The sequence below is a fragment of the Rhizophagus irregularis genome, chromosome 6 (genome assembly GCF_026210795.1).
Source record: "Rhizophagus irregularis chromosome 6, complete sequence".
NCBI lineage: Eukaryota > Fungi > Glomeromycota > Glomeromycetes > Glomerales > Glomeraceae > Rhizophagus > Rhizophagus irregularis.
The window spans coordinates 5,200,518-5,225,601 of NC_089434.1; the positions used below are offsets into that span (position 1 = coordinate 5,200,518).

Here is a 25,084-nt window from a genome sequence, read left to right on the forward strand (position 1 = left end):
AAAATCCTTTAATCAAAGGTTAAAATAGGCATGATGGGATATTCTCATATATCATGAGCTCTGTCTGTTCGAAGTGTCGTTTTATATATAATTAAGTAGGCTTAAGTCGTAAGTAACTTTTTTATAACATTGATTATTGGAGAATTAAGTGGCAAAAATAATTTTTAGTTTGTAAGACTTTTAACTCCATACCAACTTGTGTGTGTTTGGCGTGTAATTAATTCCCTAACCCTTAGACCCACTCGTGGGTTAGGTAGGTTGCTTTGCACTTCTTGCAGCCTACCTTATAATGGGTTTTAGGTCCACGTTTGTCCATTTAAAATTTATTAAACAGGATGTCATTCGTCCAAACACATTGCAACGTTTGTTGATGAAGCTATAGTTGTCTAATAAAAGTTCGCTTTGCCAGGCAATTTATGGTGGATTCAATGGATCAAATTACAAACAACAATAATGCAGTCATATGAGAATTCCAGGCCAAAGAATAAGGGTGAATTGTCAAAGTTGAGAATATATTTGTATTTTTTTTTTAAAGCCGTCATTCTCATGAACTTTTTCATTGTATCCCTAAATTCAATGATTTTGGTAATGATGAAACTGCAGTTGTTTATAGGGGTTTCCCGCCAAACTTCTGAGGTGAATTTATGTCTGGTGTTTTCGAATATACTTATCCTTTTTGCAATAGAGTCGTAGCGAGTCTTCTTAAAGCGTACCTGTGACACCCCATCCAACTTGGGCAGTGTCGCTGAATCTAAAGCAAGGTACCCAGTTAATCCTCAACTTTGGGTTGATGAGTTATGATTCTGTAGTATTAAGGCATAATGTTTTGACTTTCATCACCAATTTAACTCATAATTCTAATTTATTGAATTAGTTTATTATAGATTTATTGATATTTTTTTTATCTGTTATATAATATTTAAACTAATGTATACTTTATCTGTAATTAAAATTGTTATTGTAATAAATAACCGGTAACTTAAATCTATTGAAATTAACTTTTAAATTAGATTACAAATTATTAAAATATTATAAAATTGAATTTAACGATATTTGATTGATTTGATATTTTTATAGATAATATCATTTTGATATTATTTTGATACTGAATTAATATTAAAATAATATTATATTGATATTGCATTTATTAAAAAAAAATCATTATTGTTATAACAATATCAAAATGATATCGTTTCGTTATTTGTCAATATCGATTAGATAATTATAAAGTGATATCTTTACGATATTATATTGATATTGAATTAATGTTAGAACGATATCATATTAATATCGTATTTACTTTCTATTTTTCATTGTTGTTATAACAATATCGAAATGATATCGATTTGATGTTTCGTCAATATCGTTATGATGTCGATTAGATAATTATAAAGTGATATCTTTACGATATCATATTGATATTGAATTAATGTTGGAACGATATCATATTAATATCATATTTACTTTCTATTTTTCATTATTGTTATAACAATATCGAAATGATATCGATTTGATGTTTCGTCAATATCGTTATGATGTCGATTAGATAATTATAAAGTGATATCTTTACGATATCATATTGATATTGAATTAATGTTGGAACGATATCATATTAATATCGTATTTACTTTCTATTTTTCATTATTGTTATAACAATATCGAAATATCGATATGATATCGATTTGATGTTTCGTCAATATCGTTATGATGTCGATTAGATAATTATAAAGTGATATCTTTACGATATCATATTGATATTGAATTAATGTTGGAACGATATTATATTAATATCGTATTTACTTCCCATTTTTCAAAAAATTCATTGTTGTTATAACAATATCGAAATGATATCGATCTGATATTTTTTCAAACAAATATCTTTACGATATCATTTCGATATATTGAATTAATATTGAAATGATATCATTGCGATATCATAATGATATCATTTGCAAATCGATATCACCACGATATTTATTTAACATCATTATTATATCAATTCGGTATTGTTTAAAAATTCAAGGTTTCTGTAAAGTAATTATAAAGTGATATCTTTACGATATCATATTGATATTGAATTAATGTTGGAACGATATCATATTAATATCGTATTTACTTCCCATTTTTCAAAAAATTCATTGTTGTTATAACAATATCGAAATGATATCGATCTGATATTTTTTCAAACAAATATCTTTACGATATCATTTTGATATATTGAATTAATATTGAAATGATATCATTGTGATATCATAATGATATCATTTGCAAATCGATATCACCACGATATTTATTTAACATCATTATTATATCAATTCGGTATTGTTTAAAAATTCAAGGTTTCTGTAAAGCATGTTCTTATTAATCTTGGATCAGAAGATATAGACTCAACAGCATACTGAATTTTATAGAGCATTTCCCCTTCTGTCTTATTGAAACGTTCCACCATTCCATTACCTCGATGGGAATATGGACCAATCACTCGAATAGTGACATTATGCTCTTGCATTAGCCTAGAGGTCTCGCCCATCCATTCTCGCCTATTATCACATTGAAGAAGCTTTGGCCAAGTTAATGGGTTATTTCGATCTCCATATTTTCTCTTAAATGCTTTAGCGACTTCTGAACTTTTCTTCAATGTGAGTGGAACCGAAGCCTTATATCGGGAAGCGCAGTCTATTATATTAAGTACCGCTTTATAGGTCTTACCTTTGTAGTAATCGTGGGTAAGGAACATTATATTACACTAGTGGACACAATTTGGTCGTGTTATTTTCCGATAACTGACTCTAGGGATATGTTTTGGTGGGGGCATATAGATTTGGTGTGATTGCTGATTTTCTAAAAAATCTTTACATTCACTTAGGCAGAATTGGTGCCCCTCTTTTTTACATGCATCTCTTAACGATTTGGGATTAGAATGATAGCCAGTTGGGCGATAATATATTCCACGTAATATGATATTTTTTTCAATTCTCTGAGCCTCACTAGGGTCTATCAAGATTTGTGGTTGGCTCATTCTGATTCTCTTTTATAATCACAAAAAAGAATGGCATTTCAGAGGCCCCATCCAAGGCAGAGAAGAACATGTGAAGAATATAAAGCTGAGCTGGAGGAGGAGAACTACCATCTTCGTAGTGAATTGCAAGCAGAAGTTGATAGTAACTGCCAAAATGAAAAGCAGATCAGGGAGCTGAAACGTGAATGTGTCCATTATGAACAAGAAATCCAAACTCTTAACGGTGAGATAGAACGTCTTGAGAATGCTTCGAAAGAGGAGATAGCAGAGCTAAAATCTGAAATCTCCAGCCTAAAAAAGCAACTATATCAAGCTAAGAAGGATATTCGTGATAATGAAAAACATATTTCTAGTATAGAGAGTCTGTTAGTAGATTCCGAGGAGTAGGTAAAGAAATTGCGATGCCGGATCAGGACTATCTCATCACGAAAAAATTCACCAGAAAGAGGTAATTCTCTGGACTTGTATAATTCTGATGATAATATGGCCACAATCACAGAGCTAGCAAATGCTATAGATGGTTATCTAAATAATAGGACAACGACCAGAGATATTCTAATAGACCAAATAAAAAGGCGACAAGGCAGATACGTCGAAAAGAGAATAATTTGCATCAGGATTTAGTCTGTGAGCAAAGAAGGCGCTATGATGCAGAAGGTGAGTGAGATCTTGCTATTACGCGAAAAGATCTTGCTGAAGGTGGGATGGCTAATGTTATTGGTGATCTCCATCAGTTGCGGACCAATGCTCAAAACCAGGTAAATAGAATGATAGCTAATATAGCAAGAAAGCAAACCCGTATAGGTGTACTGATACAAGAAAAATTTGCCTTACAATTATTGTATCAGCGAAATGCCCACCACTTACAGCTAAGTAGAGGGGATATAGGTCTGTTAGAATTTAATCGAGACAGGTTATATGAGCGATATGAGAAATGGAAAAATAAGACCCAAGCAGAACGCCAGAATAATTTAAATTTGCAAGGACAAATTTTGGCGCTTCAGAATAATCCACTTAATATAGAACAGATAGGAATGGTTGGATACGGACCACCAATATTTTATGGACGTCCTGGCAAAGATTCAGAAGATTGGCTTAGAGACATGCAAAGATATATAATAGCTAGTCAGATAAATGTTGCACCTGGTGCAGGTCAGGCCCCCGGAAGAGAAGAGGCATTTGGATTAGTAGTATCATGCCTTGCAGGCGATGCATTAAATTGGTACAATACTCGTGTTAAGGGTAAAAATTGGAGATGTAATAATCTCTCAGACAATTTGGGAGTAGCTACTTTAACTGCTGTTCGAGCTTTGGTCGCCGGAAATGGTGGTGGACAAATTGGAGCTTTGAATACTGCTGGAGAATTTCAAGGTAAGGCGACCACCGAAATTGGTAGAATTGGTGCAGGTATTGCAACTGGTGCTAAGGATGGTCATCGGTCCTACCGGTCCTCGCAGTCCCTGGACCGGACCGGTCCCGGGATGGGGCACTTGTAGGACTGGACCGCGGTCTTGCATTTTTTTGTGGCGCAGTAGGACCGGTCCTGAGGACCGACCAGTCCTCGTACCGGTCTTTATATAATAAATGATTTTTATATTGAATAAACCTATTAATCTGATAAAGGTCTTCATAAAATAATATAAAGACCGGCCATTTCCAAACCAATAAATAATGACAATCACTCTTCCCACTTGTAGAGTTGCTTGTCAAAACGCTGAAACTCCGATACTCCAAAAAAAGAGTTTAAGCGGAATATCTCGTCATCCAGTGATCAGAAAAGGATGAAACCACCACCATTCGAATCGTCTTAGCGAGACGCGTCGAATGGTGACTAAATTATGTTTCTAGGATCGATAGATAGTCGGTAATTATTGAATTTATTATCAAATAGTTTTGCCGACGTAATATTTTTTTTATTGATTATAAAATCATGATTTTGATACCATTCGACGCGCTGCAGCGAGACGATTTGAATGGTGGTAAAATCATCTCTTTACAATCACTGGATGGTGAGATATTGCGTTTTGAAGTATTTTTTCTCAAAGCTTTAAATTTTCGAAACTATGACTTCAGAAATTTCAAAAAAAAACTTTAAAACGTAATATCTCGCCATCCAGTGATTATAAAAGGATGAATTTACCACCATTCGAATCGTCTTACTGAGACGCGTCGAATGGTATCAAAATCATGATTTTAGAATCGATAGAAAAACAATTACGTCAGCAAAACTATTTTATAACAAATTCAATAATTGTTGGTTATCTATTGATCCTGGAAATATAATTTAGTCACCATTCGATGCGTCTCGCTGAGAGGATTCGAATGGTGGTAGTTTTATCTTTTTCTGATTACTGGATGACGAGATATTCCGCTTAAACGCTTTTTTTAAAGTTTGGAGTTTCAGTGTTTTGACAGGCAACTCTGCCCACTTACATGCTTATATTCTTTCAAAAAGAATTTCCTAATGCTAATTTATTAATTTTTAAGATTATTTGTTCATTCTGAAATTTAGTAATTTATTCATTTTTTATAAATGTTAATTTATTTTTAATGTTAATAATAAATACATATATTTTTAAAGAGAATACATAAAAAGTTAAAAAATTTATACAAAAAAAATAAAATAAAAGATTTTTTAATTATATAAAAGGATAAAATATCAAAATTTTTTAATATTTTATTCAATTTTTCCTTGTTCTAACCAAGATTTTAAGCATAAACATGCTCGTGCTGTATTAGCATCAATTCTGTTACGTGTTTGACTAAATTGGTTTCCTGCAATTGAAAAAAACTGTTCACAAGGAACAGATGTTGGCATTATGGCTAAGTAGTCCTTTGCCATTTTTGATAATGTTGGGTATTCCATAGAATGGTTTTTCTACCATTCTAAAGGTACTATTTCATCACCCGGTGAGTTAGAAGTAAAATAAAGTTCCAATTCATTTAAAACAGGCTGCGGAGTTTGATTTGGTGCTATTAAATTGCGAAAAAAATTTCTTGTTTCAATTGCTGATAAATTCATTAAATGACGCTGAGAAGCCTGAATGGGTTGAGATGGTATATGAGTATCATCAGATTCTCTATAATTGGCCATTGCTCTACGAATTGGTTCAAAAATATTATTTTGAGACATATCACCATATGCTAATTTTTTATAACAGGGATCAAAAAAGGCTGGAACATGTAATGCCTCATTTATTTCATCAAAATAATTTGTAAAAACACGGTTCATTTCATCTACTTGGTCTTGTAAAATAAAATTTTCACCTCGAGATTGATTTAAATGCATTCTAATACCTTCAAAAAGTAATTTAACTTCACCAATAGTTGGATAACTAGAAGCAGATATCACTCTTGTTACTGATGCAAAAGGAGCTAATAAGTCTGCTAAAATAGTAAGTATATTCCATTCTTCTTCATTTGGCCAATTATTTGATAATGATGTAAGATTTGATATTAAATGAGCCAAAAGAGGTTTAATTTCTAATGCTCGATCTATCATGTAGAATGTATAGTTCCATCTTGTAGTACAATCTGAAAGTGGTACTTTAAATTTAATTTTTTCAACTTGAAAAAACTCCTTTAACTTATCCATTTGTTTAGGTGAATTTCTTACTGTACTAATAAATATACGCAACTTTTTGACACAATTAGGAACTATACTTGTATTAAGTGCTGCTTCAACAGCAAGGTTTAAAATATGTGCTGCACAGTGATAGTGGCAAAATTCTGATAAATTAAGATCTTCTTTAATCAGTCGAGTCGCAACTAACATCTTTGCTTCATTGTCACTAGTAATTCCAATTAATCGATCTGCAATATTTAATTCTAAAACAATTTTAATAATAGAATCTTTAATTGCTAAAGCTGTGTGTGGTGAAGGAATATACAATACATCTAATACAAAGTGATCAAACTGTTAATCATCTTTTATAAAATGAATTGTTACTGCCAAAATACCTAATGAACTAATTGTTGTCCACATATCCATTGTTAACGAAATTTTGGAAGTTGAAAGTTGAAGGTAGTTTTTTATTTGAATTTGTGCATTTTCAAACTTTTTCATTATCATATCTTTTATTGTGTGTCGAGATGGAATTTTGTATTTTGGTTGAATAGATGCTATAAATTTTTTAAAACTTTGATTTTCAACAATGGTAAATGGTTGCTGGTCTGTGATAATCCAATTAACAAAAAGATTATGCTTTTCTTGTTGTATATCAACTGTCCAGGGTTTTGCATTAGATTCAACTTGACCTAAGTCTTTATATACATCAAAATGTTTAGCTTTTAAATGACGTTCAAGAGTTGTAGTAGAATTGTTTGCAGAGAAATGGCCTTCACAAATATGACATAAAATATAAGTTTCAGTTTGTTCATCATCTTTTTCAATTGTCTTTTTTTCAAAATGTTTCCAAACTCGAGCTTGTCTTAATTCTTTAGATCTAATACTAGAAGTTTCAGTTTCAGTTTCAGTAATTTCAGTTTCTCTTTCAGCCATTTCTGTTGTTATTTCACTATCTCTTTCTTCATATTCCTCATCCTCATAATCAATAAAAATTTGATCCTCTATAAAGGATTCATATGGAAAAGAGTTGTAATTATCCTCTTGTTCTTGCTCTTCAGCCATAATTCAAAAAAAGAAAAAAAAAATTTAATAAAAAAAAAAATTGCGATGGGAAAATTTTTTAACTACTGTGCAAGTTTGAACACAGTGATGCATTTTTGCATAAATACAACTAGTTTTATCATGCTTAACTCATATTTAGCTAAAAGGTTATGAGTACCAAGTGTTTGATTAAACGAAAATGATCATATGATTGTCACTAATACAATAATAGTAAGTGCATGACGTATGTGATGATCATAAATCCAGGTGATTTGTAAAAAAAAAAATTTATATTAAAAATCATCCCAATTAGTGTTCATTTATAAAACAAGGCTATTCCTAATAAAGTTAAGGAAGAAAATCTTTTTTTATTTGCAAAAAAAAGAAAAAAGACCGATCGGTCTTAAAAAGACTGCGGTCCTTAAAAAGACCGACGGTCTTATTATATGCGATACAGGACCGAAAGACCGTGGTCCTACACTAAGACGGACTGGTCCGTCTTTTTATGGTGTAGGACCGTAGGATCACGGTCTTCTAGAACCGATGACCATCCTTAACTGGTGCTGATATTATTCCAAATGGTACTTGGGATGAAGACTGGTCCATAGCTGGTGGCGAACTTGTAGATAATGCACCAGTGGCACCTAATGCTGGTGGTGGTTTACCTGTTGTTACAATTGCTCCTGGCATCAAACTTGGTCAACTTCTTTACTTATTTAGAACTGCCTATACAACAGTTGAACACTTAAAACAGACGGCAGTTTTCGGTCAGCTCATGCAAGGTGATATGTCAGTTGAGCAGTTTTCTGCCCGAATTAAAAAGGTTGGTAAATTGGCTGAAATGACTCCGGAATAGCAAAGAGAGCAATTTATTCGTGGCTTAAATCCTATGAACCAATATAATATTCAAATAATGGCTAAATTTTATGATACACAGGATAATATTACAAAAGCTCTGGCCGAAGCAGAAAAATTTACATTATCTCAAAAGAGTGCACCATCTTCTCTTCCTATTTTTCCGACAGCCAATCCATATGCAGATACTAACAGATCAGGGGGGTGGGATGACTAAAAATGAAATCGAGGACTTGATAAAAACTACAATGGCTTCCTCACAGCCTCAAACAGCTCAACAAAACACCGATTTACAATCTTCTATTAAATTATTGCAGGAGACTATGTCTCAAGTGACTAAGACTCTAGATAATAGTAAAAAATCGGCCAATAAGAGAGGGAAAGACCTTATTATTAGACGATTTTTAAGTGAGCTACTAAGGACAAAATCAAATAAGCAACCTGAAAATGATTATAATTATGACCCTGTGAATAATATTACTGACAGTATGGCCGGGATGACACTAAATAGTGCCACAATAAATGCTATCAAATCCGCCGTTAAAAGTGCCGTTAAGAAATGTTCTAAGTGCGGTAGATTTGGACACACTTCTCGTAAGTGCTCTGTAAAGAAAAAAAAGAAAAGTAAGAAGTCTAAAAAGGGTAAGGTTAATCTCGCTATAGAACTAGATTCAGATTCAGATTCTTCTTCCAATACCTCATCTAATGATAGTTCTAATTCTGATTCAAGTTCAGATGATTCTTCCGATTCTGGAGGCGATATTACTGTTAATATTGCCAAGACAAAAAAAAAGTGAAGAAGGGGAGTGAATCTGAGAAATTATCCTCTAAAGAGATATCTAGTGCCAAGCTGAGAGAAATACCACTAGAGAAGACTATTCGTAAAGTCCTTTATAGTGAGCTTAAACTAATCTTCCCCCCACATTTTTTCCAAGATTCTGGTCTCATTGCGTCCAAACAGATAGTGGCTTCTACGGAGGCAAAGATAGTATCCCAAAATGATGTATCATCATCTTCAAAAGATTCGGATGAGTCCAGTCTGGAAGAGGAGTCTTTAGATGATCCTATGGAGATCAACTTCGTCAAGAAGAAGGAGCCGAAAACCAGTGTTGCCACTATAAAGTGCAAAATCAGGCGCTTGAAGATTCCAGCCATGAATCTAGACTCCGGAGCTGAGCCTCCAATTATAACGAAAAACATTGTTGATCGTACTAAGGACAAAATAGATAAATCTGAAAAACATGACCTTAGCGGTGTAGCTACTGTCCCGATTGAATCTATTGGTATTGTCCACAATCTACCCATTACTCTAGCTCCTGGGTGCATCATTTATGAAGATTTTGTAGTTGTAGATTATCACAAGCCAACGCTAATATTTTCTAATCAACTCCTAAAGAAATATGGATGCGCAGTGGATTGGAATACAAATGAGCTAAAGATCCTTCTTAATGGGAAGGACTATATTATCCCGGTCACTATGCATAAGGTCAAGAACAAGCTTGAGGTGAATTGTGCGACCACTACTTCGAATGTGATGATCTGTCAACTCCAGACTGCATTTCGCAAGATTTAAGCGAAGATGGTACATTAAAAAAAAAGTGAGTTATAAGGAACTTGAAAAAATGCTATATAGCACTCTTAAGTATAATTCAGAAATCAATGAGTTTTGCGAAAGTCTTCTTAGGAAATAGGCAAGTTATTTTCAGGATAACACTTCTTTTTTTCATCTAAAATTTTTGTGCTTTTTTTCACCATTTTCTTATACAATGCATCCATATTGTTTGTATCCTTCTTTGAAGCTGGGATTGGTTGAGTCTCAATAGATGATGCTGACAAAGCTAACGTGGAATTAGACTTTGACTTCTTTCCTCCAGTCTTTTTTTTCTTGCTATCGGAAATGATGTCACATTCACCGTGATTCTCTGAGGAAATATTTGGAGGACCTAAAAGATCGTTCTTAAAGTGAACTATATCGTCATGGTTTGATGGCTCCGGTAACATATCTGCTAATACATATTCCCCACTCTGTTGTAGACGTTCACAATCGTCTTATATATCAGAGACGCGATCTTTATTAATATGGTAGTTCCTTACTATCATATATGCAGGAACCTTATTTTTAAGGCATCTAATTTCTTCGATCTGCTCAGGCGTTAAAATACTAGCACCTCATCGATAATGAGTTTTTAAAAATCGGCTAGGCATAATTCCTCCAGTAATTTCTAGCAATATTTTAGAACGATAAAAAAATATAAAAAACAATATTTATGTTTTTTGAACGATAAAAAACAATATTTATGGTTTTTGAACAATAAAAAACAATGAAAAATGATAAAAAATGATGAAAAGTGATGTTTCTCAATAAAGAATATTTGATATTTTATTTTGACAAGAAAAAATAAAAAATGCCCTATAGATGAAATTTAGTTACGCGTATTTTTTTCCTGCCATATAACCATGCCAAGATTATGTCCAATGTGCATACATTGAAAGATATAAAAAATAGAGGACATCGGCTGGGTAGTGCATATGAGCAAGAACTCGAAAAAAAATTAAGAACCGCTATCGATTTTAACTCTGAAATTACCGATTTCAATGAAAAGTTGCAGGCTGAAATTTCAGAGTATTCAGAGCGAGAGGAGGAATTTCAACGATCCTATGCTGATATTGTAAATAAAACTAGCCAGTTAAATGCGTCCAGTACTAAGGTTAGATCCCAACTTATTTCTGAACGGAAATCTCATTCCGAAAGTCAACGTGAGCTTGAAACCAAATATACTGCCGAAATCAAATTGCTCAAATTAAATATTAAAACACTAAAGAGAGGGGGGCAACTTTAGCCCAGAAAGCTTCGTCCGCTGACAAGGTCCAGATTCTTTTTCTTGAAACTAAAATACGTGAATTGGAAGGTAAGTTGGAGGACATAGATCTAGAGCGCACATATCATGATTTGGATGCAATGGGAGGGAAGCTGGCCCAAATAAGCTCATCCAATCCTAAAGAGATTGATTCTCTCAGGCTTGAATTGGAACAGGTGAAGGAGGACCGTAATTCAAAAGAATATACAATAGAATGTATGGAAAAGGGGATAGAGTCATCAAATAGCATATTTAGACAGGAAATAGATGCTTTGTATTCAGCGCGATCAAAATTAAGGGAGGAAAATAGGGCCTTCAAGGACCAGTTAGCGTTAAAGAAAAATACTTCATCCCAAATAATTTCGAGTGAGGGGGATTCCTTTGGAATCGGGTGGCGCAGAAGCAGTACTATTGTCCCAAGAAATACCTCTAGCACTGGCTATTCCTGTCGTTGCGAGTTCTCTAATGTATCCGATGATAACATATTCTATGCTTGTCTTACTACTGATTGTGGTTATATGGCTCGTGGTCAGGAAATGGTGGAATCCATGGGGTATGAATGAAAAAAATGACCGATACTTCACACACGAAAAATATATAAATAGGCCGGATATTTATTATCTCAATACCTAATCGACTACCGTATAAGTACTGGCGCAAGCGGGACTTCTCTGAATTTTCTTTGGATGTGGGCTAATACCTTTTTTGATAAATCTTTGGGCAGATTTATTAATATCTTTTTAGCTTGGGCCAGTGTACATGCAAACAACCATCCAATATGGATCCGGTTACCTCCCTTACCATTGTAACCGTGTTGTAGTAAATATTGATAGTCATCCATTACGATATCTCTCATCCCTTCCTGATCTGCTATTATTTTGCGAAATAACCATCTATCATCTTCTGTGATCGGGAGATGGATTTTGTTGAGTTCGAAGCCTATGTACTGGGAAACTTGGTCACGTAGTTCGGCCATTATACCAATAAAGCTTATCTTTAAAATATGTGGATTTTTCAGCTGATCGTATCTCAAGGATACGGTTTTGCCAAATTAAAATACTAATGATCATCTCCGGGCTATATGATCGGAGGCCGGAATATTGTACAAGAAAAAAAAATATATAAATATTATTAAACGACTAAGTTTTTTTAGCTGAAATTGCCACATCCCGCTAAGAGTACTTATTCATATAATTCGATGATCTCGTCTATATCCGCTTCGGACGAATTATCGAAATACCTAGAAAGTTCATTGTAAGCCTTTTATATATTTTTTAAGCCATTTTGTTGCCTCATCCTGGGAATATTTGTTGGTCTGCTTTTCCTTTTCATCCGAATATTTAAGTTGCATAATTTTATGTGAAGGTGGTGGTTGGTATCTATCATCCTCATTGATAAAGCGTGCGCACATTCCAACCGTAGTGTCTAAATAATAATTGATATCTATTTCCATGTTTTTCTCTTTTGCTATACCCGCATACTCCATATAATCCCCAACTCTATATGGTATTAACCGGCCTTTCTCATTGCGAAGACGGGGACCCTTCACAACGACATAGCTAAAGCGTTCGCCAGGATCGGGAATCCTCTCATTTTTCTCCCTCATACGTTCCATAAAGCGATTGTTGCAGAGATTTTTTTTCTTAGGCTTCCATGTACCCATTACAATAAAATCATTGAAATCCCATTCCTTGTTCCGGGCTTCTCTAAGAGTATCTTCAACAATATCGTGAATTGAGCGTGTATTATTAATATCCATAGCCTCTCTCATAATTTTCTCTCTGATGAATTTGAGAAGCTGGGATTTACCTTGCTTTACAGTTTCTATCCCTTTCATGAAAAGGTTTTTCAGCTTAAAGTTTACTATATCTTCATGTCCGACTCCAAAGTACTTCTTTTTGCCAGTAAAGCAGACAGGAAATAATACCTCTTCGTAAGCCATCTTTAGATAAGAGGTCCCACTTTTTATCCTAAGATAAGCATTTATCTGATCGCGCAACTTTTTCATCACATCCATAGTAATTTTGACCATTTCGGTTCAGTACGCTTCTTTGGATAGTTCTTTTCTAGAGAAGGCTTCATCGCATTTTTCAAAATACTTATCTGGACAGGTAAGATACAAAGAATCAGTATCCCCATATTTGATTCCAAAGCTTTTCTTTTCCACATATTCTGCAACAAGTTTGATATTGTATTTACCAGCGGAAGTGGTTCCTCCGGCCAATGCACGGAGAAAGATTGAAGATAATGGGTTTCCAGCCTCTCCATAAAAGGTATTCATAAATAGCTTGACAGCTTTCTGCTTTGAATTCAAGCAGTCATATTCGAAGCAAAGAGATTTATATTCTAAATCTAACTTCTCAGGAATTCTTTTACCCTTTTCTTTCACCGAACTTATTATCTTTCCAAGTTGATCCTTCTTCTTTCCTAATGAGGCAAGTTGCGCTTTAAGTTCTTGTCTCATCGCAGATAATTCCTCTAATACGGCCGGGTATAAACCTTTCTTCTCAGATCGATTATCATGTCTTATGCACCAAGCTTGAATAGTGCGCTTATTGAATGGAAAGCTAATCTCGTGTAAACCATTCCCATTCTTTTTTATAATGACAGCCTCCTCTGGATTAAATATAAATTTTTCTGGAGAGAGGTTATAGGCCATAATAAGGCTTGGATATAAAGATGCAAAATCCAAACCCGTTACCGGCCTTTTCGTCTCGATACCTTTTTTAGGTGGAAAAACATATGCACTGGGATACTTACCCTTTTCCACCTTTTCAGGTATCCTTGCGCTAAATAGCATATCACGTTTAAAAGCATAAGCGCCTAGAAGGTTTCGTACCTTCATTCCATTTGCGCGATAGTGTGAGTCGAATAAAGATATATAAGCTATAGAAGCGACTTCTCTGTATTCATTTATTTGACTTAGCTTTACCAAAAGCTCCTGGCAATGTAGTGCATCTATAATACAGCAGTAATATGCTACTTCTCACATCTTTCTCGCAGTTGACGAGGAGGGGCTTTTTTTTGCCTCTGAATAAATTTTCCACATTTTATCGTATGGCATATCGGCTTTAGCGTCAAGACCACATTTTTGTAAGAAGAATTTAAGTGAGCCTTCCTTTTCAACTTCAGAACGGGGATAACGCTTTTTGAGACAAACTCTAACGTCAATTGGTACACATCCCGGCAGTTTAAGGAAGCTGGAAAAGAAATTATCTTTCGCAGAAATTTTGATCATAGTCGGACCACCCAGAAATTCTTTGACTTCTGTATCCTCCTCCCCATTCTCAAGAATGTGGAGAGTATTATCACTATCTGTGTTCACACTATTCTTTTTCCTTTCTTTCTTCTTAAAAGTATTTTCAGATTTTGCTCCTATCTTTTCGCGATATTTCCACTTTAGAATTTCTTCCTTCGTTTTAAACTTTCCTGTCATCCGCTCCCAGATCCATTCGAGAATGTTGAGATGATAGGCTCTTTCCATAATGAAACGCCAATCATAGTCTGAATCGTTAAACCCAACTTGGATGTCAGGAACAAATGCTCTCCAGCAGAGAGCGAATGCCTTTAGCAGATTTTCTTGGTTTCCACATACGATTGTGGTCCAGCGTGGATCTGGTTCTGTCTCAATGTCGACAAGACATATTTGCTTTAGCGGTTTTGGATCATCTTTCCAATGCAGTGTCATGCAAATCATAAAGACATTTTGTTTTAGATTAAGGACTTCGGCAAATTCACCCAACTCTTGTGATTGTGTTTCTATATCCCATGTGAGGACAACAGTACGATCCCTTCTGAGTGCTGAAATAGGGAAGCGATCAGTTATCGTAGTAAGGTCTTTAACGGGTTGAAAATATTTTTTAGATAAGTAAAATGTGTGGGGGCAGAGAGGGTCAATCCTTTTCTTGTACATGTAATTGCCCAGCATAGACCACCCAGAAAGTTGAATTCCATTTTCTCGAGCCACTTTACGGTGGAATGAATATAAATCATCTGAAGCAGTTTCGTAATTATTATCTTGGACGGCCTTAATGGCTGTTTTTCTTTTACCGGTACCACTCATATAGATTCGTAAATATGTCTTTTTTTCCGTATGATAACCCTGAAAAGGGAAAGCTTTAATATGCTCAATTTTTTGAGTCGCCACCTCCCCAGAGAGAATATCCCTTACTTTCATTTCGCATTCATCTGGAATCTCTCCGTCTGGAACAAGAACGTCAAAGAAAACCTGAATTCCCAAAAGGGTTACTATTGCTTTTTGGCCATTAATGAGAGAACCGTAGAGCCGTAATACATAGCAATACTTTCCATTTATTTTTTAGCTGGATCCTTCATTATCAGTGGCCATGAATGGTATTTCTTGGCAATTGAATAGAGCGTCTTCAAGGATTGCGGTTAATCCCTCATCATTTTCTGCAACTATATTATCTCGAGTTGGGATATCCGACAAGTATTTTTCACCGGAATAGCGAATTACCTGGCCTTCTGTTTTATCTTTTTCGGCCTCTGGATGAAAAAAGGCGGGGGCATCGGAGGAGAGGAACTCTGAAAGCTCAGAATGTTCAGTCATAGTAAAAATTTTCAGATATGTTATTTAGTATACCTGGGATTTGGTATATAATACCCTTGTAAAAAAGTTTAAATATTATTATAGACAGTAAAGATTAACTGGAATAATATCAAATGGGAGCCGAATATATTTGCCAGTATCTCTCCGATGAAGGGATTATTTGTGGAGGTGGAAGTACGCGACCAGAAGGGTGTAGTATTCACTGGAAAAGACGCCAGCGATCTCTATGCAAACAAGATGGGTGTATAAGACCGACAGCATCAAAATATGGGTATTGTAATTGGCATGTAAGTAAATGCCATTCGAAAGCAAATTATCTGAAAAGAAGATAAATAAGATGTTTTGGGATGGGCAAACGCAGAAGCATTAGAACAGGCTCTTGATAAAATGTTGCAACAAGTTAAGTTGTTTCCTAGAAAGTTGTACCTAGCGAAAATTTTCTGGGAACGCTTCGAAGGAACGCTAAAAAGTAGGCTTTTTGACGATTTTAGAATTCTGGGAAGTCTTCAGGTGGGTGTCCCTAGTGTCCCTAACGTCCCTATGAAAAATCGAAACTTCTAAACTTTTTTTATTTTTTAGCATATGTATATTACACATATCATCCATATAGTATCTATATACTACCCATATAGCATACATATATAGTATAGGATAAGTTTCGAATTTTTTCCTATAACTTTACTTTTACTAAGGACACTAGGGACAATCATAAGAACATAATCAGTAAACTTAAAACCCCCAAAATCGATATCATAGTTGTTCCTAGAAAGTGTCCTCAGAAAATTTTACAGTGACATTTCAGACACCCAAAAAATTTGCATACACACTGCCTCGACCCAGCATTAAACCAACATCGGACTCGTGCTTACAACATCCCGCCAATATACCAGCACAATAGTTTGGTTATAAGACGATGCATAAGTTATAATATTCTTTTCCCTTCCCCTAACCCTCCGATAGTTTTCACAACTATACTAGAAAGAGTTCAAGGAAAATAGGAGCAGAAACAAGAGTAACGAAAAGGTGGCCACCCAAAGTATAAATATATATAGGAAAGAAAAAGTTTTAGCTTTGGGTAGACACCAACGATAGGCAGGAAAGGGGGTCGGAGAGGTAGAAAGTATCGAGAAGATACGCGAAAAATAGTATCCAAAGGCAGAATTATATTAGGGAAAGAAAAATAAAAGTTTTGCTTTTAGATACTATTTTCAATAGAAAGAAAAGAGGGCCAGACGCTAGTGATCCTTGAGAATCTATATGAAAAGGATATGGGAATTATGAACGGGCAATAATATACTTATTTGGCTGGCCATGATAATAGTGCTCCAAAATCAGAGCATATTTTTTTCGCCCAGTGCCAAGCCAAAAGAAAGTAAACAATGTGGTAGTACCCCAAAGTGATCGATGCAATAATAATCTAAAGTAATCATACATAGGGATACCCCAAAATAGCAACCATACAAGAAAGAGTTCTAGGAAGGCTCAGGCGAAAACTAGGGACGCGAAAAAGGATAAGTCTTCTTCGTAATCATTATATAAAATATTGGAAGAAGACTTATCCTTCCTAGATATGTAGCCGGATATGATATGACAGCTAGGGTAGGCAAGAGCGCAAAATATTGGCAGAAGGCTAAGGGTCTCAAAAAATCTCTCGTCAAAAAAGAGCTATCTATTGACATTTATGAGCGCTGTATTCTAGAAGGTGTGGAGGATAAGCCTCGGACTGCAAACTTCTTACGATGTGAAAGATTCGTTTCATATATAATCCGCCAGACAAAAAGGAGTATCAACCCACTTGACTCCAAGAGATGGATATTAAATGACCGGGTGCCTCATCCGGCAATCAAGAAATGGCAAAGCAACTATGTGAGGGTGTTCCAGCATCAGAACAGTATCACGTGACTGGCACAGTAAGGCGCAGTATAGATTCGCTTAATTTTGCTTAGCACTATAATCCATATTTTTTTCCAAAACTTTGGGACGCAATAACTCGGCATCCAGGCATCCAATTCATGCGATCTTAGCATCATTGGAAAGCTCTTAACGTCCTCTTTCAAACGACCACAAAACCGCATGAAGCTAATCACAGGAAGCCAAGATATTCTGCCCTAAAGATCGGCCAGAAATTATGTCATAGTGCTGGCCAAAATCTTATCCGCAAATTAACTGCGCCACCCAACGATTTTTTTACACCATTTCAGCAACTTAAAAGGCCAGCAAATGGGTCACACCCTCAACCTCAAATATGGCAACCAAAAGGGTCAAAGAGTGGAAAAACCAACTTTACTCTTATACAATTGTTAAAAGGCTTCAAAATGGAAAAACAAACCTCCGCCCTGTTTAGCGACCAAACAGTCACAGACCAGTGAAAACAGATGGGTAGCAATAAAGCATCAGAAGGGGCATAGACACGTAAAAATAAGTAAGTAGGTATTAATATCTATAAGTAGGTATCACTATGGTGTAAGTAGATAGATCAAGTAGGCATCACTATAATTATAGTGATGCCTACTTGATCTATCTACTTGGTGATTACGAAAGTAAATTGATAATTTTTTGGCTTTTTCTATTATTTCCTTTATCCATTCAATACTTATAATATTTTTCATCCATAAATGAATACCATACGTCCAATAGCCAAGGAAGATTTTTTTGGGATATTTTTATTTTAAGATCTTTCAAGCAGCCTTCATGTTTGGCGCATTATCTGTAATTATTGCACCAAATTTATTAATACCAGCATCTTTCATAGTAGTTTCAAGTCTTAGTGCAATATTCTCTGCAGTATGACGTTCTTTCTTAAAAGCAGTTGCTTTAAAAAATAATAGTTTTAACGTTGAGATTATATAGTTTACAATAGAAGTTCTTTGAATATTTGACCATCTATCACTAATTAAACAATATGTAGGACTTTTAGATAATGCTAAATTAACAACTAATTTTAAATGTTCAAATTCTTGATCTAAAAGAGTGTTTGAAAGAGTAAAACGTGAAGGAATCTTAAAAGAAGGGCAGGCTTTTTTAAAAATAAAATAAAATCTTTATTTTCAATTACATTAAATGAAATACCTGCTGAACAAAAAGCCTGTATAAGAAGACTTTCTAAAATAATCTGATCTTTGGAAGTAAAAGCAAATTTGTATTCGTCAAATGTTTGCTGTCTTTTACGTTTAGTACCTTGAGGTTGTGAAGTTTCAGTTTCTACATTTATATCTTTGCATTTTTCGATATGTTCTTTAAGATGAGAAGCATTTTTAGACCATATACCAGAACAAGTTTTACATGTATATTTTTCTTTTCCATTAGAATCAACAGTAACTTCATACTCAAACCAAAAATTTCCTCTTGTTTTTGGCATAATAAAATGGGTTAAACTTAAAGAAAAAAGATTTTGTGTGGCGTTGCTCAATTAATGATCACTTTTTATTATTCAAATCACGTTTTAGTAAATCATTAAATCAATTTAAAAATTGGAAATTCAGAATCAATCTAATGTTATAATTGTTATAATTTTACTTACAAGCTTAAATATGTTGATTCTGAATTATTCTGATATTTTTTCCAAAACCTTCTGATGTAAGTTACATGTAACTTACAAAACTTAAAATGTAACTTACATCAAAATTTTTTAAGATACCATAATTTTACAACCCTAGCTGTCATGTAATCAATGTGAATTTAAATCGATCTTGTAATGGCTAGATTGCAAATCATCAAGTTTTTGCAAAGTAGTTAAAATTTTATAATCTTAATTAAAAATTTATAATTATAGTCAGAATTTATTTTCAGTTAAAACTATTATTTAAACTTTTATATATATTTACTAATTTTGACAGAAATAATAAGGTAATTATATGGAGATATATAATTGTATTATATAATAAGAGTTTTATTAATTTGCCTTCTGAATTAAATAATAACCTGAATTAAATCATTTCCCTAAAATTTATATTTTACATTTAATATTTTTTTTTTAAAAAAAAAAATTATTTGTGTTATTATTCATTTCACTTTATATAGATTTTATTTATTTGAATAGTATTTGGATATTATAGAGTATAATAATCAAATTTTCTTATATTTTTGACAATGTCTCTCATTTTTTATTGTAAATATTTGTAATCATAATTTACATCTTTTTTTTAAAAAAAAATTTGGGCAAAATTATATAATTATATAAAATTTACTAGTAGGTTAAATCACCCAGATTAAATCACTCTAGGTTAAAATTAGTCTTATACATTCTTTGACAAATATTTTTTTTTTTAATATAATTAATTTTTCAATTATTGGGTAGTTTACAATCCTAATTTACCATGTAACAATATTATGCAATTATACTAACCAAAAAAAAAAAATATTTTTATTTAATAATTATTATAAATGCTAAAAATATTATAATTACTTAATTAATATGCTAATTAATATAAAAGATAAAATAAGATCAACATACTTGTGTGATTTGTACACATTACTGGCACGTGAAAAAATTCATATCTCGGATTGAACACAGCTTCAGCATACACGTGAAAAAAGATTTATTACATGCAATTAAGATTCAGTAAATAATTGTCGGATGTCACGTAACAGTGCTTTTTAGTTTTTACGGCAAGTCTTAAACATGTTGCTTGTACATGCATTGAAGTAAACTATTATTTATTAAGTAATATATATATATATATATACACCTGAAAGTGCCGCGTGTTACGAACAAAAAAAAAAAAAGTGAAGCATTGTCGATTGATTTTGTATATTTCAAGATTTTAGTACCCGATATTGAAATATTATTATAAACTATACTTTTATTATTATCTATTTATTACATTTTTATCGAATCTCAATTGGTACACACATATATGCGCAATATTTGTAAATTATATTTTATAAGAATGAAGAATTTTAGTTAAGCAGGCGATTCGTGTTCAATTTCATCAAGACAATTATGTAGAGATTATATGTTGAGGATTTGTTGCTGTTTTTTGATAGTTAGTTCAACACGATTAGGTAGAGAAAATTTACATTATTTTTTTTAGGTGGAATATCGTTTTGAAACGAAAAAATTATGCAACATTGTAAACATTTATGAAAAAAGGATCTCAGGAAAATATCCTGAATTTTATTTGTACGTAATAAGTCCAATAAAAAATATATTTATTTTAAAAATAAAAATTAATAAAGCGAAGGTAAAAAAAATAGGGAAAATAGACAAAAAAAAAATCAAAGAGCAAAGCAGAAACAACAAAATAGAGAAATGAAAATTAAGCGCATAAAATATAAGAAAGATTAAAAAAAAAAGAAAAATGGATGAGAATCTCATATTGAGATATAAATCGGTAAGCGATAAGCGAGAATAAAAAAAATAAAAAATAAAGCCTCTCCCACACTGGGTATAAAAAAAAAATAATACGAAAACGAAAAAGAAGGGGGGTAAATATAATAATATATTATAGAAAGAAAAAATAATTAAAATTTTTTAAACTTGTAATATTCTCTCTTTTTTTTTATTTCGAGCCGTGAACCGTGCGTGCATTATTAAAAAAAAAAAAAACATAATCGGTTTTATGAATTTCTATTTGCACAAAAAAAAAGAAAAGGAAAAGAAAAAGATTAATATGTGATATTTTTCACGAATTATAATTTAATTCATTCGTTTAACCTACCGATTTTTTTTATTTTTTTTATTTATTTTTTTTATTTTTTTGTGATTTTTTGGGGGTTTTTTTAAGAAAAAGGGCAAAAGGGGGGGAATCTCATAAAGTCATGATTTTTTTGTATATACTAGTCATAATCTTAATGACGGACTGGCTTATCGTTTCATGAAATGAAATCTTATGAAGATTTTTTCGAGACTTAAATGGTCTGCTTTTATAATAACTGAAATTTACGCAGTAACTAAAAGTTGTATGAAACGAGTAAGGGGATACATATAACAAAAATTAAGGAATTGGTAATAAAAAGACGCGTAACTTGGCGTACATAAATTAATGATGATGCATTTGAGTTTACGTATGAGTAATATCTTTTTCTTTTTTCAAAAAAGTAATAAACACGAAAATAAATAAATGGTTTACTTTAAACAAATAGAGAAATCGCGCGTCAGTGGCGTAAAATCAACATAATGAGTTCTTTTTTGTTCAATCATTATTATGAATATTACAGATTAAGTATATATTAAAAGATGGCTTTTTATTAAAAAGAAAATTAACAAAGAGATAATTATTTAATAAATATGCATAAAACAAATATCAAAGTTCCGCGAAGAATTACAAAAAAGTAAAACAAGTAGAAAAACTAGATATATAGGGGATAAAAATAAAAAAGGAAAGTACCCATTCAAATCAGAAATAAGGTTGAGAATATATATATATACTCATATATGAACTTTTATATTAATAAACCGATTATAGATAATGTGTTACGGAATACAATGATTAAAAAAAAATTATTATTTTTTATTATTTTTACTTTTAAAAAAATCTTTCATTAATGGTTATTTTTTCTTTTACAAAGAACTTACCAATCCTTTGCAGATCAATATTTAATTCATAATAAAATTTTCCGATTTAAGCTTCAAAGTTGCAGGGGAACTTTTTCTCACCCTCTTACATTCATTCTGGAACCCTGTACAATGTCGATCAATGATAGGATTCTGTATCAATATATCATATTTGGTTGTTCTTAATCTTTAATCCAAATAAACACGACAATTAAATATGAATATGTTTTGAAACATATGTTGAAAATTCAAAAAAAAAAAATCATCGAAAAAAATTAGCCAACAACAGGGTAAGTATTAACAAATACATCATTTCTATTGGAGAACTGCAAATCACTGTTTTATTTATTATTTTTTTCTTTTTTTGTCATCATTCAGTCGACCATCGTATGATCTTTATTAAAGTAATTCCGTAACGGATCAAACCCTAATATAATTATCAGATCAACAATGGCTATACGAATTTGATTCAAATCAACTAATTAATCTCCGTAATTTTTTTTCTGTCATCATCAAAAGGAATTGATCTACAAGTCAATCGTTATTATTGATTTATCGACAGAGCGAACATATTTTTTATTATTTGTTTTGTAAAGAAAAAAACAAAAATTAAAATAATTTATTAAATGCAGTTTTATTATTTTCTTTATTACAAAGAAATCAAATAATCAAAAAATATAGTTTTATTATAAATAAATTTAAAAATAGTTTTAATAAAATAGAAATAGATTTAATAAAATAGTTAATAAAAGATTTTATAAAATTTAAAATTAAAAAAAAAAAAATTACAAAGAATTTTTAGATTTTTGGAATTATTTTGTTTTTATTTTTCTCTGATTGTTAAAATTTTTTTTTAGTACTTCGTTACAAAACATATACCGACAAAAATTTTGTATGGAAAACAATTATTTTTATTATATCTGATATGTGAAGTGTGAACATTTAAAGTTTAAGTTTTCCTTAATGATTATAGTTTCGGGTTATACAATACTCCGGCTAAATTACAGGTTTATTAAGTTGTAAATAAATTGTAAATAATTGTAAATCGTTGAAATAATTGTAAATCGTTGAAATAATTGTAATAATTGATACTGTGATTTGAATGATTGGTTATTTAATAACTCTTTTTTGGTTTCAATGACTTTTTTTTTGCAATCCCTCTATATTTTCTATATTTGTGAAATTTAGGGGAGCTGAATTTTTTCGTAAAAAAAAAATAAAAATTGCTAAAAAATCAAGTAAGAGAATACGTACAAATTAATTATCTTAATAGGTTATGTTAAAGCAACAAATGGTATAGTACAACCTCTAAAAATTCTTCCCTCCAATTATTACCACCTCTTTTGATAATACTGATAATACAGTTTTTATTCACGGAATTTTGGAATGCTAATTTAGCCAGTTAGGAAAGGCCTAGACCGGTCTATGGCAAACGAGGTGTGTCAGGTGCGTCGATTGATTAGCCATACTTTCCATACTTTGCGGCTTAATTGGCTTAACTCATTATTTGGATGATCATTGATCAGCAGCAGATGATTGATAAAAACTGATTTTATTAACAAGATCAAAACTAGGATTAACTAGATTAATAACTCGTCAAATATGATTGACTCGGCAAAAAATGTCATCGATCATTATCAATTACTAAATGTAGAAATATTAAAGGTTCCAGTATCCGAGTACGGATAAAGCCAACCTTCTTTACAGCCTGATACAGCCATATTCACGTTTTTAATAAATACCTTTTGAATTTTTTAATTTTCGCGACATAAATTCGCCGGTCTACATTTTTTAAATATGGCCACTTTTTAGTATTACTCTTTTTTAAATATTGCCACTTTTTTAAAATGTGACTAAAATTTGAGACTACTTTATAACTGCGAGTCTCAAATTACTCCATGCCTCAAATAAGATCATGGTTTTAAAATGCAAAGGAAAAATGCTTTTAAAACTTTATTATTTTAAAAACTTAAAATTACAAATTATTTAAACTTTGAAGTCGATGAAAACCAAAAATTGGTTTGTTAAAGAACAAAAATGTCAAACTTGTGACAAAGAACAGCAGGTTTATTATAACCCAATGGGCCTAACTCGCGAGTTACGTTATACTAGTAACTCGCGAGTTATGTTATACTTGTAACTCGCGACTCGAGACTCGAGACTTATAGGGTCACAACGGGAGATTGCCGGGGGGTTATTGATCTTGAAGGCAATAGTATTTAATATAAACATTATTTATTAGGGTTCTGCCATTCATTATATAGTGGCAAAATAATTATTTATATTCGCAAATTTAAATTAATATATATATATATTATATACAGTATATATATATTTTTATTATTATTTATTTTTCATGAGAGCAAGAAATTTCTTTATATTAGATTATTGATTTTTCATTTCATGTATTCATGGTTTTTAAAAAAAAATCATGAATTTCCTACTGGTTCATTGGACACAGTGTTAGACGTAAACAATCAGATAGCCTGATAGTAGTCGATGAATTTAAATTCATTAGTCATCTTGGTAGATTTATTGAATTCTAATATATTTATTTCATTTCGTGTATTCATTTATTTATTTTATTTCATGTATTCATTTATTTATTCATTTCGTGTATTCATTTATTTATTCATTTCGTGTTATTCATTTTCATTTCGTGTATTCATTTATTTAT

General features: G+C 32.2%; 8 protein-coding genes across 8 annotated transcripts; 4 read left to right on the top strand and 4 right to left on the bottom strand.

Moving 5' to 3' along the window:
* Window positions 1-7,798: 7,798 nt before the first annotated feature.
* OCT59_026767 (uncharacterized protein) lies at window positions 7,799-8,700 on the top strand (the record flags this gene model as incomplete). The annotated part of the gene is made up of 3 exons (XM_066143426.1): window positions 7,799-7,811; window positions 8,225-8,451; window positions 8,566-8,700. The coding sequence occupies 3 exons, from the start codon at window positions 7,799-7,801 to the stop codon at window positions 8,698-8,700; spliced, it is 375 nt and encodes a 124-aa protein (XP_065992948.1).
* Window positions 8,701-8,731: 31 nt separating this feature from the next.
* OCT59_026768 (uncharacterized protein) lies at window positions 8,732-10,056 on the top strand (the record flags this gene model as incomplete). The annotated part of the gene is made up of 2 exons (XM_066143427.1): window positions 8,732-9,276; window positions 9,327-10,056. 2 exons carry the CDS (start codon window positions 8,732-8,734, stop codon window positions 10,054-10,056), a joined length of 1,275 nt encoding a protein of 424 aa, XP_065992949.1.
* Window positions 10,057-10,163: 107 nt separating this feature from the next.
* On the bottom strand, window positions 10,164-10,484 carry OCT59_026769 (uncharacterized protein; the record flags this gene model as incomplete). Its single annotated transcript, XM_066143428.1, has 1 exon — window positions 10,164-10,484. The coding sequence occupies one exon, from the start codon at window positions 10,482-10,484 to the stop codon at window positions 10,164-10,166; it is 321 nt and encodes a 106-aa protein (XP_065992950.1).
* Window positions 10,485-10,951: 467 nt separating this feature from the next.
* OCT59_026770 (uncharacterized protein) lies at window positions 10,952-11,323 on the top strand (the record flags this gene model as incomplete). Its single annotated transcript, XM_066143429.1, has 1 exon — window positions 10,952-11,323. One exon carries the CDS (start codon window positions 10,952-10,954, stop codon window positions 11,321-11,323), a length of 372 nt encoding a protein of 123 aa, XP_065992951.1.
* Window positions 11,324-12,590: 1,267 nt separating this feature from the next.
* On the bottom strand, window positions 12,591-13,283 carry OCT59_026771 (uncharacterized protein; the record flags this gene model as incomplete). Its single annotated transcript, XM_025311341.2, has 1 exon — window positions 12,591-13,283. One exon carries the CDS (start codon window positions 13,281-13,283, stop codon window positions 12,591-12,593), a length of 693 nt encoding a protein of 230 aa, XP_025172800.2.
* Window positions 13,284-15,659: 2,376 nt separating this feature from the next.
* Window positions 15,660-15,911, bottom strand: OCT59_026772 (uncharacterized protein; the record flags this gene model as incomplete). Its single annotated transcript, XM_066143430.1, has 1 exon — window positions 15,660-15,911. The coding sequence occupies one exon, from the start codon at window positions 15,909-15,911 to the stop codon at window positions 15,660-15,662; it is 252 nt and encodes an 83-aa protein (XP_065992952.1).
* Window positions 15,912-16,024: 113 nt separating this feature from the next.
* On the top strand, window positions 16,025-16,472 carry OCT59_026773 (uncharacterized protein; the record flags this gene model as incomplete). The annotated part of the gene is made up of 2 exons (XM_066143431.1): window positions 16,025-16,187; window positions 16,249-16,472. The coding sequence occupies 2 exons, from the start codon at window positions 16,025-16,027 to the stop codon at window positions 16,470-16,472; spliced, it is 387 nt and encodes a 128-aa protein (XP_065992953.1).
* A 2,117-nt stretch (window positions 16,473-18,589) lies between these two features.
* Window positions 18,590-19,269, bottom strand: OCT59_026774 (uncharacterized protein; the record flags this gene model as incomplete). Its single annotated transcript, XM_066143433.1, has 2 exons — window positions 18,590-18,927; window positions 18,981-19,269. The coding sequence occupies 2 exons, from the start codon at window positions 19,267-19,269 to the stop codon at window positions 18,590-18,592; spliced, it is 627 nt and encodes a 208-aa protein (XP_065992954.1).
* Window positions 19,270-25,084: the final 5,815 nt, after the last annotated feature.